General features: G+C 39.8%; 1 protein-coding gene across 6 annotated transcripts in view; it reads right to left on the minus strand.

Annotated features, from left to right (window-relative positions):
* LOC138821409 (F-box/WD repeat-containing protein 11) overlaps positions 1-12789 on the minus strand; it is a 99831-nt gene that overhangs the window by 70816 nt on the left and 16226 nt on the right. For 2 of the 6 annotated variants that reach the window (XM_070013615.1, XM_070013614.1), the window contains exon 2: positions 146-247. The exons of the other annotated variants lie outside the window; for them this stretch is intronic. In XM_070013615.1, the coding sequence (XP_069869716.1) occupies positions 146-247 (102 nt within the window). The remainder of the gene's footprint in view (positions 1-145; positions 248-12789) is intronic. 6 annotated transcript variants of the gene reach the window in all.

Genomic DNA, 12789 nt, shown 5'->3' on the forward strand with positions numbered 1-12789 from the left:
CTGTGGGGCATCCAGGCTGGAGAAAAGCAGAGGGTTACACAGAACACTTAGCAGACTTAACATTGGATTAACACACTACTGCAAGTTTCAACAAATGTCATGGCATACGTAAAAACACATTTACAACAAGAAAGAAGAGAGGCACCTGGAGACATCTGACACTGGGCATGCTCTGCAGGCAACTCAGTGCGCACATGCTCTCTACCAGGCTGGCGCAGCCTAGCCACAAAGACCTTGGCACAGAACACTGCAGGATGACAAAAAGGAAGGAAGAGAAGAAGCAGTTAGAGGCCGCAACACATCACTCCTTCACGCAGGCAACTCGAATGTTAGTCGGGGCAGGGCGCACTGTGGCCGGCAGGTCAGCCGCCCAGTGAGCCTGTGGGGGAGGGCTGCTTCCCAGGCCTACAGACAGCGCGTCTGCTGCCAACCACCAATTTCTCAGAGTCTACTGAACAGAATCAAGAGGGGTGGGGAGAGAGCATGTTTAAATGAAACCCAATAATGGGAACTATGAGTCTGAGTAGGAAACAAGATTAGTGGAGAAACCATATGTATACTTTTATAAAATAAAATGACTTCTGGTCTGTTTCATATTATTACAATGTCCAGGACTGTTCGAGAACTTACATACCAGGCACTTAAAATGTGTTCCCTAATTCCCATACCACAGTGTAAAGAAACTGAGGCTCAGAGGTTAAATGATTTGCACAAGGACACACAGCAAACAAGGGGAGAACCAAAGTTTCAAACTTTAGCTTGTCTTCTACCAAACTCCCCATTCTTCTACTGTTAAAACCCCGACCTTTTTAATAGAAATACAGTTTTGTACTTCCCTAAAATCTCAGGAGTCCTACAAAGTAAGGCAAAAGAAACAAGAAAGATGACAGACAGATTGATAGGTACAGGCCAATAAGAGTTGATGATACATCTGATTTTCAGCAGCATCTACTTCCTTCTCTGCCTCTCAAAGGAGAAAAAAAATCTTCGGAATATTGTCATTTTTATTTTGGCCTTTGTGTACCAGTTTATTAACTAAAAATTATAAAATTTAATTTACTTTTTCCTTTTCCACCCTTTTGTTAACAGTTTGCTGATTTTAAAAGAATTAAGACAAATACAAAAATTAGCATATGTGTTATTATGGCTAGTACTGAATAGTAATCAGACTACCTTTTCAGATCTAATTAACCTAATACTCACTTACTATGGAAAAGTTATTATGCAAAAAGGATGTGAAGTTCAACCGAGACCGTGAAAGCTCAGATGTGCTCACACGAGCTTCCTCGGGCGCACCGATGTCCCAGACTAACTTTCATGCTCAGAGTAGAGGTTTGTGGAGGAAATCTTACGACCACCCCAACTTTAATATAAGTGGAGCACTGCTTAAAGCAGAAGATTGGGGCTCTGATCCAGAATGTGCTGATTGCTCCTTTCAGCTTATCCATGAGATACAGAGCCCTGAGATTTTTTATTATTTACTGCTCTCTGTCGGCAATGGAAATATCACATATTTGCAATGTTAACATGATTCCAAAGCTTACCATCGCCTCTATGGTAGCAGTGTGTTTAATTCATCATTTTCCAAGCACAGATACTTTGCTGCCCCAATAGTTTTGTATAACAGAATGGCAAGTACAAGACACTAAGTTAATTTTGTACAGACACAATAAAAGTAGCTATTTTATTATCTGCCAGGTAGAAGCCACAGTAAACTCTCACAATAGTCTCAGAAAAATAAATGTTATTTCTTTTTACAGATAAAGAAACTGAGAATCAGGAAAAAGAGAGCTTGATTTGTTAAAACAGCAACCAGTCTAAGGTACATGGGAAAGAGGGCTCAATGAAGGCAGAATAAGGACTAGAAATTAATCTTGTCTGATTCCACTACAGCAAACTCATATACAGAGATAGTCTAGCATATACTTATTAAAAGAATACTTAACACCAATATGGATCAGAACCAGACACATTACATGTTTATATTATATAGCTTTAATTAAAAAAAAAAAAAAACTTCCAGCCAGGCACCAGTGGCTTACACCTATAATCCTAGTTACTTTGGAAGCTGTTTCTGAGGATTGTGGTTCAAAGCAGGCCAGGAGGAAACTGTGAGACTCTTATCTCTAATTAACCACTGGAAGACCAGAAGTGGCTCTGTGGCTCAAGAGTGCTAGCCTTGAGCAAAAGCCACAAGCGCCATGCTGGACAAATAGTAATATTATTACTACTTGTAATAATAACAATAGCCTTCCAATACCTTAGTAGTTCAACTTAGAACTTTCTTCTGGATTATATGGTTATTTGAATCACAGAGTCACTTAAATGCCATCATAGCTTTTGGCATTACACCTGCAAGCCAAGTATGGTACACACATACACACTCTCTCTCTCTCTCTCTCTCTCTCTCTCTCTCTCTCTCTCTCTCTCTCTCTCTCTCTCTCTCTCCCCCCATTACTGCTCTCACTGTCCAAGGCTAGCCCCAGCCAGAACAGTGAGACCCTCTCTGAAAATTAACTAAGCAAAAGGCCTGGAGGCTTAGTTCAAATGGTAGAGCACATGCTAGTCAGGGGGTGTGGAAGGCTATTAGTGGCAACGAATACCAAATCAACACCAAAACCCAGATGTAAATCAGCTTTCATTTATTCAGTAAAAATAGTCAAGTTCACTATGGAAAGATGTAGGGGTGTGCACATACAAACTCTCTCTCTCTCTCTCTCTCACACACACACACACACACACATACATGTACTCATACAGACACATATACACATACACTTTCCTCAAAGAGTATTCTGGTAATAAGCTGGGCTCTAAACCTTTTGGTTGCTGTTAACAATGCCCTGTGTATGCTAAAAGTTACTCTACATTGATCTCTAGCCCTAAAACTATTTTTAGAGGCAACTTTTTACATTCAATTTATTTTTTAATTGTAAGAATGCAAACGAAAGAGATTCTTAAAAAAAAAAAACAAATCCAAAACATTTAAACCTCCCACCCCTGGTTTTAGGTTAGAGAAGAAAAGTTAAAGTCCAAAGAAGGAAAAAAAAATAATCTCCCTGAGGTTCTCTAGTGATCTAGAATTCAATATTTAACAAAAACATGGGGAAGGAGGAAACAAAGAAAGTTTTGTGAAAAAAAATCAATTTTCAAACAGTTTTACAAAAGTTAGAATGTCCAGGTGAGGAGAAGGGTCTGGGACAGCACCCAGGCAGGGTCTTGCATGGGCAAAGCCAAGTGTTCTACTACTGTGCTACAACTCAAACCTCTGCTTCCGTTTGTTTTTAAAAGCTTTTTATTGGGCTTGCATATTCATGCAAAGGTTTTTATGTCTGTGTGTATCTGCCAGTCCTGGGAACTGAACTCAGGTCTGGACCAAGGATGGCACTCTACAACTAGAGCCACAGCTCCACCTCCAACTTTTTCTGTGGTTAATTGGATAAGAGTCTCATGGACTTTCCTGCCCAGGGTGGCTTTGAACCATGATCCTCAGAGCTCAGTCTCTTAAGTAGCTAGCATTACAGGCGTGAGCCACCAGCGCCCAACTAGGAAAACATTTTTAAAGGATCCTCTGAGGATCAGATTTCCAAGATTTTATCTTTCTAATATTAATAGTAGATTCTGTGGGTATACGTTTGTTTTTTGAGGATCTACTATGTGCCTCACCATAATAAAAACCATATAAAGGTAACAATACTTCACCTTTGCAAAATAATACCAGACAATATGTATTCTTTTTTGGTCAGTTGTGTTGCTTGAACTCAGGGCCCGGGCTCTGTCCCTGAGCCTCTTTATGCTCCAGGCTAGTGCTCTAACCACTTGAGCCACAGTGCCACTTCCGGTTTATGAATGGTTAATTGGAGATAAGAGTCTCAGGGGCATTTTTCTAACCTGGCTGGATCTGGACAGTGATCTTCAGATTTCAGTCTCCTGAGTAGCTAGGGTATAGGCGTGTGCCCCCAGTCCCCAGCACAATATGCATTCGTTTCCTCCAAAACTCAGACAAAACACAGGTTTAAAAAGATGAAGTAATATATACATAAGGTAATGAGTACATTTCTTGTTGAACATTGTTACCCCCTCCCTTGTTTTTCTCCCACTTTTCCTCCCCCAATTCCCCGCCCCCCACCAAGTTGTAAAGTTCACTTCCAATGTATTGTCTTGAGTATTGCTGTTGCATTGGTTTGCCCTTTGTTCTGTCTCACCATTTTGTTGTTCCCCTTCCCTTCCCCAATTCAGATAAACAATAGCTATGTACATATGACCATATAAGATGATGCTAAATAAAATGAACTGCAAGATATGGAAACAAAAAAAAAAAAAAAAAAGATGAAGTAATTTATTTTTCCAAAATCACATAGTACTGGGTTGAGGCTGGACTTGATTAAAATCCGGATCTGGGGCAAGTGTTGTTACTGGTTCCCTAGCACAGGCTAACTGCTTCAGAACAGGGTGTAGGAGGAGACAGCTGCACCGGGGCATCACACATGCTGGAACTGTGGTGCCACTGCCAACAATTTTAATGGGGTCTCAACTCTCTGATCACCCCAAAACCTAAGCTTATACTTTCAAGGCCACCTGGTAGGAGTAAAGACAGTGGTAATTTAAAGGTATTACAGCCAAGCACTAGTGGCACACCAGTAATCCTAGCTTTTAGGAGGCTGAGGTCTGAAGGTTGCAGTTTGAAGCCAGCGTGGGCAGGAAAGTCAGTGAGACTCTCATCTCCAATTAAACACTAAAAAGAAAAGCTGGAAGTAGAGTTGTGGCTCAAGTGGTAGAGTGCTAACCTTGAGCAAAAATGCTCATGGATAGCGCCTGGCCCTAAGTTCAAACTCCAAGACTGGCACTAAAAGAACACACAAAACAACAACAACAAAGATGTTATAAAGGCCCTACTTTCACATTCAATTTCTTTGGGTATAAGTGCTAACTACAATACTGAAAGGAAATCTTTACTCAGAATAAAATGTCATTCTAGGGAATATACCCATCTTTGAATAAATCTAAGCCAGGTTCTTTTTGCTTGACAGACCAGGAAGACATTGATCCAATTTGAAAATAGATAAAAATAAAACCTCTACAATCATCAACCTAAGAACATTTAAAATGCAGCCAGGACCAAAATAGTAACTGATTTTTTTTGGGGGGGGGGGCTTTAACTCAGTTTTGGGAGCTGTCCCTGAGTTTTTGTGCTCAAAGCTAGCACTCTTTATCACTTTGAGCTACAGCCCCACTTCTGGTTTTTAGGTGGTTAACTGGAGATAAATAGTCTTACTGGGCATTGGTGGCTCATGCCTGTAATCCCAGCTACTCAGGAAGCTGAGATTTGAGGGTCATGGCTCAAAGCCAGACAGGGCAAGAAGATCCATGAGACTCTTATCTCCAATAAACCACCGAAAACCAGAAGTGGCGCTGTGGCCCAAATGGCAGAGCACTAGTTTTGAGCTGAAGAGCTTCCTGCCGGGGCTTGGCTTTCAATTGCAATCCTCAGATTTGGCCTCCTGAGTAGCTAAGATTTCAGGCATGAGCCACTTAACTGGAAACTCATGTTGATCATTCAGGAATACACTCTTAACTATCCTTCTTTATGTAAATAATGAAAGGGTGTCTTCATACTGGTCTTGTAATATTCACAATGTAAACAATTGGCCATTGTTAATAGAGTTTGAGTGCAGGGTTACACACTTTGCTCAGCTTGCTTGCCCAGCTCCTGTCCTACCACTTAAATTATGCCTCCAGACTTGTATTCTTACTGATTATTTTAAAGATAGTGTCCTTTGGACTGTATTTCCCAGGCTAGTTTGAAAGTACTATTTTCTGGATCATAGTCTCTATGAATATTATAGATGTGAGCCACCAGCACCGGGCTTTTCTTTTCTTTCTTTTAAAGATTTTCACTCTAGAAGTTGTCTTTAAACTTCTGGACCATTATCATTAAAATATATCTGAGAGGGCTGGGCACTGGTGGCTGACGCCTGTAATCCTAGCTACGCTACTCAGGAGGCCAGATCTAAGGATCATGATTCAAAGCCAGCCTGGGCAGGAAAGTCCATGAGACTTTCAAAGTAGTAGAGCTTGAGCACAAAAGCTCAAGGACAGCACCTTGGCCTTGAGTTTAACTCCCAGAGCCAACACACACACACACACACACACACACACACACACACACACACACACACACACACACACACACACACACACACACACACACACACACACACACACACACACACACACACACACACACACACACACACACACACACACACACACACACACACACCTACATGAGGAACTTACCCTAAGCAATGTGGATATCTGCCAAATACTTACTGACCTGCTTAGTAAGCTACCAACAATACAAATTAATTCCCTTTTTCCCCCTGAGATATCAGCCTGAAGTACAAGAGAAATCCAGGTGGATCATCAATCATTTTTTGTTATCATCATCCTTATTTATTATAATTTCACATGTAGTTACTTATAAATAGTATTCTAATTGTATTAGGACTGTTTATAGAAAAGAGAAAATGGTTCATACTGGATTCTGGTATTAACAATAGATATTCATTTAGATTGATTATATCTGCGGGCTCTGGATTGTATCTGCAGCCAAGGAGTGTAATACATTTACTAATGTTGCCATATCCACCATATAATCAACACCAAAACTATGACCACCAGGCCAAGAAACACCTTAAGTCAGTAAAGACAAGAAGAATAAGAGCTTATCAAAATAAACACTTTATCAAAAGCTAAAGGTTTATTAAAAGGTGGGAGAGAAATGTCCTGAAATTCTTTTTATTGCCATAGGAACCACAAATCAAAAGAAAAAGTAGCTACAGAAGTGTGCCTTCTCAACAGCTGGCTGGCACAAGTACTCACACACAAAAAGTGAACCTCAGTCTGTCTCTGGATGGGATTGTTTTGAATCTCCTGCCCTAATTCTTCTGAAAGAGGTAATTCTTTTCAAAGCTAGTCACTCTCTAATGTTACTGATTTAGAAGCCTGACTCTTAGGGTTTCTACAATTCTCTCTCAAATCTCTTTTAACACACTTTCCACAGAATCATTACCAGTTTTTATCTCCTATCATCACACTTGAGATAACCAAGTACTAAATCTTACTCGTTACCATTCAAGAACATACCTATACACCTACACACACACACCCTTAACAGAGAGAGAGAGAGAGAGAGAGAGAGAGAGACAGAGAGAGAGAGAGAGAGAGAGAGACAGAGAGAGAGAGAGAAGGAAAAGGAAAAAGCAATCAAGACATTCTCTTCAGAAGCTCACAGGATGGAATCTCAAAGGCATAGAGTATAATTACACACCCACTACCACCAAAAGGATGCCTAGACTAAGTAATAAAAGGAAGTGTAGGAGACAATGGTGGGGAGGGGCGGGGGGAGAGAAAACTATTCCAATCAGAATAAACTGCACAAGCAAAGCCAAAGAACTAACTAATGGTACATCCTTTGCAAGAACACAGCATTAAAGTATTAAGTGTGTGATAAGGAAAGCTTAGTGGGACAGAATTCTCTTCTATAGCATTTCATCAAATGTAGAGCATTAACACTTGGGCTGCGGCAGCTGAGGCTGGCAAGTTCAGGCCAGCATGGTCTACATAGAAGAAAGAAAAGAGGGAAGGGCAGGGGAGGGAAGGAGAGTGGAGAGAGGAGAGGGAGAGAAGGAAGGGAAGGGGATGTAAGCCATCTCTTGAGCTGAGTACTACAGCCCACAGATAGTCAATGCATCCCAGGTTGGTACTTCTGTTTTATATCAACTTGTCCTAGATTTTTTTTTTTGGTAACTAAGTATACATTATTGTTTCTACAATATCTGCCAGAGAAGAATAGAAGTAGGCTATCAAAAACACAAGGTTAGGGGTATGAAGCTGGAGTTAGGGGAGGCGAATAATGACCTCAAACACTAACAAAACTGCAGTGGTCTTTATTCTTGCCTTCGGTAAACTATTTTTTTTTTAATTTCCTCTCCCCTTCTTCCCTTCCTTCCTTTATTCATTTATTCTGTGGTGCTGAATATGGAATCCATAGTCTTATGCATGCTAGGCAAGAGTTCTACCAAATTCTTTTCCCAGGAATTAATTTTGAGTCCATGTCAAACTGTCATTAAGAATATGTAGAAATACTAAATGTTATCAAATATCTACCTAGTGACTCTTAGAAAGAGCAGTGACCATTAAAATCATTAATGGCAAAATCGGGGGGGGGGGGGCAGGGAATTTACTTTGCTTACTTCACAACTACCACTCACAATTCTAAAATACATCCAGGTTTTTCAGAGAAGGGTTAGATAAAATTCTAATCCACCATTAAAGAGCAAATGCCTATAATAGATCTCAGTTCAATAAATTAGAGATTACTCTTAAAACAGAACATTATGACTTAGACAGTTAGAATCCGTAACTGACTCAGTGGTGGACACATACTCTAAAGGATGGGAAGATATCTTGCCCACACAAGACCCTCAGAATCACTGGGCACCTGATAGGACACACAATACCTCTTGTCAGCTGCCTAAGCCTTCCTGCCTGTACTGATCATCTTGAAGGCCCACAAATGCCATTATGAATATCCACATGGCCCTTGGCAGAAAGCACCTCAACCTTAAGACTTCTAAGAGAGCCAGAGGAGCAATGTCTTTCTCCGTACGTAGGTGTGGGCATCCAGGAGCTGCTGATGCCATCATCGATGCACTAGCGCTATACAGACTGAAGGTGAATCTGAATCCATGTCTTCCTTTCATTTCAAACTACAAATTCCCTCTTCTGGCTTAGGCTAGTTTTGAGTCGGGCTTCCTATGATTTTCAACTGGAAAATCAGAACAAACTTTATTTGGTTAAAACAAAATAGGAAAAACACCAAAGAAGTTATCTCACATGGCCAACGGCATAAAGACATGATATGCTTGTGTACTTTCTGTGTACTTTCTGATAAAGTCATTTTATTTTGTCAAACAAAGGTTCAAAACAAAATGTTCCAAAAATCCCATTCATGCCAGAACCACAGGTACTGGATAAGAAAAATAATAAGATAACAATCAAAACTCTAAGAACATTACAGAAAAATCATCTAGATTTTCCAAAGAGCTGTTAAACCCCACACTGAGAGACCTGACCTACATCTCGGTAAGCAGAACTGTATTCCAACTAAGCAATGAGGCTACCCGGCACAACTGCCAAGTTCAGTAACTGACCCAGACAACTAGGGATATGTTTACCATCTAAGATTACAAAAGTCCTGCACACTACTGCAGATAGAGAGTACTACCATTACAAGGAGAGCCTAATCTGTGCACCTCCTCTAACAAATAACCTTGTTCTGTGCACTGGTCTACCTTCACCCCTGACTTCACCATGTTGTCCTAATTTATTTTTCTTTTCACCCTTTTCCTCACTTTGTATTTGTCTTCCTTGTGCTTTATGTGTCGTGGTAATCATGCAAATCCTTTTTTGGGAATAAGCTAAGGCTGAAGTATTACCAAAAGTACCACGTACCATTATATTTCTGAATGGAGACAAAGGAATAGGTTGAAAATAAAATTACAGGTCTAGTTAGTATTGACTGTCAGTGTCACAAAATGTATCACTATTGACTTAGGTAAAAGTAATAACCACTGTGGACATTACTGTAGCTAGGTTATTGCTTCATGTCTACTATCAACAGGTTTTAACTCAGAAAAATGCATATGCATAGGAGCTGTTTCTTCAAGGATTATGTCCTTAGCAAGAATAGAGAATATTAGAATGAAGAAAATCACTATGGGTAGAAGCACAGGTTTTGTGGTATGCTTTCTTCAGAATTTTGGCTTACCATTTTTCTGGTGTTTTTTTCCCCCCTTTTAAAATTGAGGCAGAAACACACTGAACCTGAAATGTTAACAAGTCTCTAAATCTAGCTACTAATTTTCAAGAAATATAAATAGGACTAGAACATGAGAACAATCAACAAAACCCAAATGTGCAAAGTTATATAGGATAAATAACCTAGCTGGTTGCTTCAATAAATAAATAAAAAGAAAAAAGGATGGGACAAGCAATTTTTATGGATTAACAAGATTTTTGAGTAACATATGAATCACCTTTGGCTTCTCAATTCCAACAACAGAGGGAGGGAGGGAGAGAAAGAGAGACAGAGACAGAGACAGAGAAATTTATCAATGGACAAATTCCAATAAGAGGCACCAGCCTAGTCTGTCCCAAATCAGAGTTATCAAATGTGAGTAAAGCTATCACAGCCAAGTAGAGGGCTGAAGACATACGCCAACTAAGCCTATGGACACATGGGATGTTGGAGCAGAAAAAGGACAGGAAGAAAAACAAAGGAAATCTGAATAAAACTTCTTATTTTCCTTAATATAATACATGAAATATGGGTTCATTAACTGTAACAAATGCACTAGACTGCAGGTGAAGGAAATCAGCTAGGTAGAGAGAGAAAATATGAAAACTGTACTATTTGCTTTTTCTATAAATCTATGTTCTACAAAATTAATTTTAAGACAAATGTGAGCATGTGGCCTTAAGAAACCATTGTTGACCTTTTAGATGCAAAGGATTTCTACACTTTGGGGGATGGAGGGTGGGAAGGTCTGTTCTGGGCCTGGGCACTGCCCCTGAATTCCTTTTGCTCAAGGCTCGCATTCTACCACTTGAGCCACAGCTCTACTCCCAGCTTTTGGACTTTCCAGCCTGGGCTGGCTTCAAATCGCAATCCTAGGATCTCAGACTCCATTACAGGTATGAGCCACCAGTGCTGGGCTTCTCTGCATTCATTTACTTATTTATTTATTCATTCATTCGTTCATTCTCTCGGTCATGGGGCTTGAACTCTGGGCCTGGGCACTGTCCCTCAGCTCTTCAGCACAAGGCTAGCACTCTACCACTTGAGCCACTTCACCACTTCCAGTTTTCTGAGTGGTTTATTGGAGGTAAGAGTCTCACGGACTTTCCTGCCTGGGCTGGCTTTGAGCTGCGATCCTCAGATCTCAGCCTCCTGAGTAGCTAGGATTACAGGTGTGAGCCACCAGTGCTGGCTTTCTCCGGATTTTTTTTTTTTTTAACACAAATTAACTACACAATGTGAAGCGTTTCACTGTGATATTTACATACATGCACATAACACACTTGGATCATATCCACTATTATTCTTATTACCTCCCAGCCCCACCTCCTTCTCTTTCCCACCATTTTTTAAATGGGTTTCACTATAACCTTTTCACACATGCATACAATGCATACAAGCATACTTCAATCATAGTCTCCTCCACTTGTGCGTTTTTAAGGAGTACAGTTGTTAGGTATGATGGTGCATGCCTGTAATCCCAACATGTAGGAGATTCAAGTGAAAGATTTTAAGTTTGAGGACAGCCCGAGTTATACAGTGAATCTGAGGTATACAGAAAAACACTCTCAGGGAAAGAAAGGCCGTATCTTTTATAGATGCACAGTAAATAAATAATTCATGAAAGGATGGAAAACAGGTGAAGGAGTATACTAAAAAGATGTTTCTGAAAGTTTACCACTCAGGTTAACTACTGTTGGTTCATCAAAGTATGTTTAGTAGCTATACATTTAATTTAAACCAAGATTTTAAGAAAATATAACTATCCCAGCAAATCTGTGATTTCATAGATTTTAATTGCTTAGGGTATGCTTCCTTTTTAATACATTTGTCAAAGCTTTCAAAAACCAAACAGGCAGACATGCAGAAGCAGGCTGAGATCCCAGGCCTAATATTCTGATCTCAGCTACATTACTGACACAAGCTAACTTAAAAAATGATTACTGAAACAGAAACACCCAGTATTGGAAGCACAAAAGTAGAAACAGAGGTTGGAGGGATAGCTCAGTTGATTGAGCGCTAGCCAGTGAGTGAAAGTGTCAGGTACAAAGCATGAATCCCAGTCTCAGACCTAAAATAAAATAAAAGTAGAAACAGAAATACAAATAGCCACAAATGTACAATTTATCCAATGTTACTAGTAATTAAAAAAGAAATTTACTAATTCTTTAATCAAATTAGAAGTTTTTCAAAGCTATTAAAATGCTAAAATGGAGGACTGGGAGTATAGCTCAGGGTAGAGCACTTGCCTATAATACATGAGGTCCTAGGTCACATTGCCAGCACAAAGAAAGGAAAAAGAAAGAGAGAAAAAGGGAGGGAAGGAGGGAGGCAGGCAGGGAAGGAGAGAGAGAAAGAAAAAAGAAAGAGAGAAAGAAAAAGGAGGCGAGGCAAAGGGGAAAGCCTAAGTAGCACAAGGCCCAAGTTCAAACCCCAGGAATGCAAGTCATAATAATGATGATGACACTATGTCTAATAAAGCAGTTTAGTCATTTCCACATCCATACACATTAGATACTGCATCAAGGAATTATAAAGAAATGTATAACAGTTATAGATGCCATGTTGTTGAGTTTTGAAACAGTTACATATGTGAAAAAATACATACAAAACATGCATGGAAGAAGAAAATATTTATTTGAGTATGTATAGATACATAGAAAGGGAAGAATATACACCAAAAATAACAGCTATTATCAGGGAAACTTTCTGATTTTAGTGTCTACATTACTTCACTTTTTCTATAATAAATATGGACATATATATAATATATACACATATGGGGGAATGATTGTGTGTGTGTGTGTGTGTGTGTGTGTGTGTGTGCGTGCGCGCCAAGCACAGTGTCACACCTGTAAAGCCAGCACTGAAAGGTTGAGACAGGAGGGTAACAAGTTCAAAGGTGCGGGGTGAGATTCTGTCTC

The sequence above is a fragment of the Dipodomys merriami genome, unplaced genomic scaffold (assembly GCF_024711535.1).
Source record: "Dipodomys merriami isolate MVZ:Mamm:240054 unplaced genomic scaffold, mDipMer1.0.p SCAF_911, whole genome shotgun sequence".
In the NCBI taxonomy this organism is placed as follows: Eukaryota; Metazoa; Chordata; class Mammalia; order Rodentia; family Heteromyidae; genus Dipodomys; species Dipodomys merriami.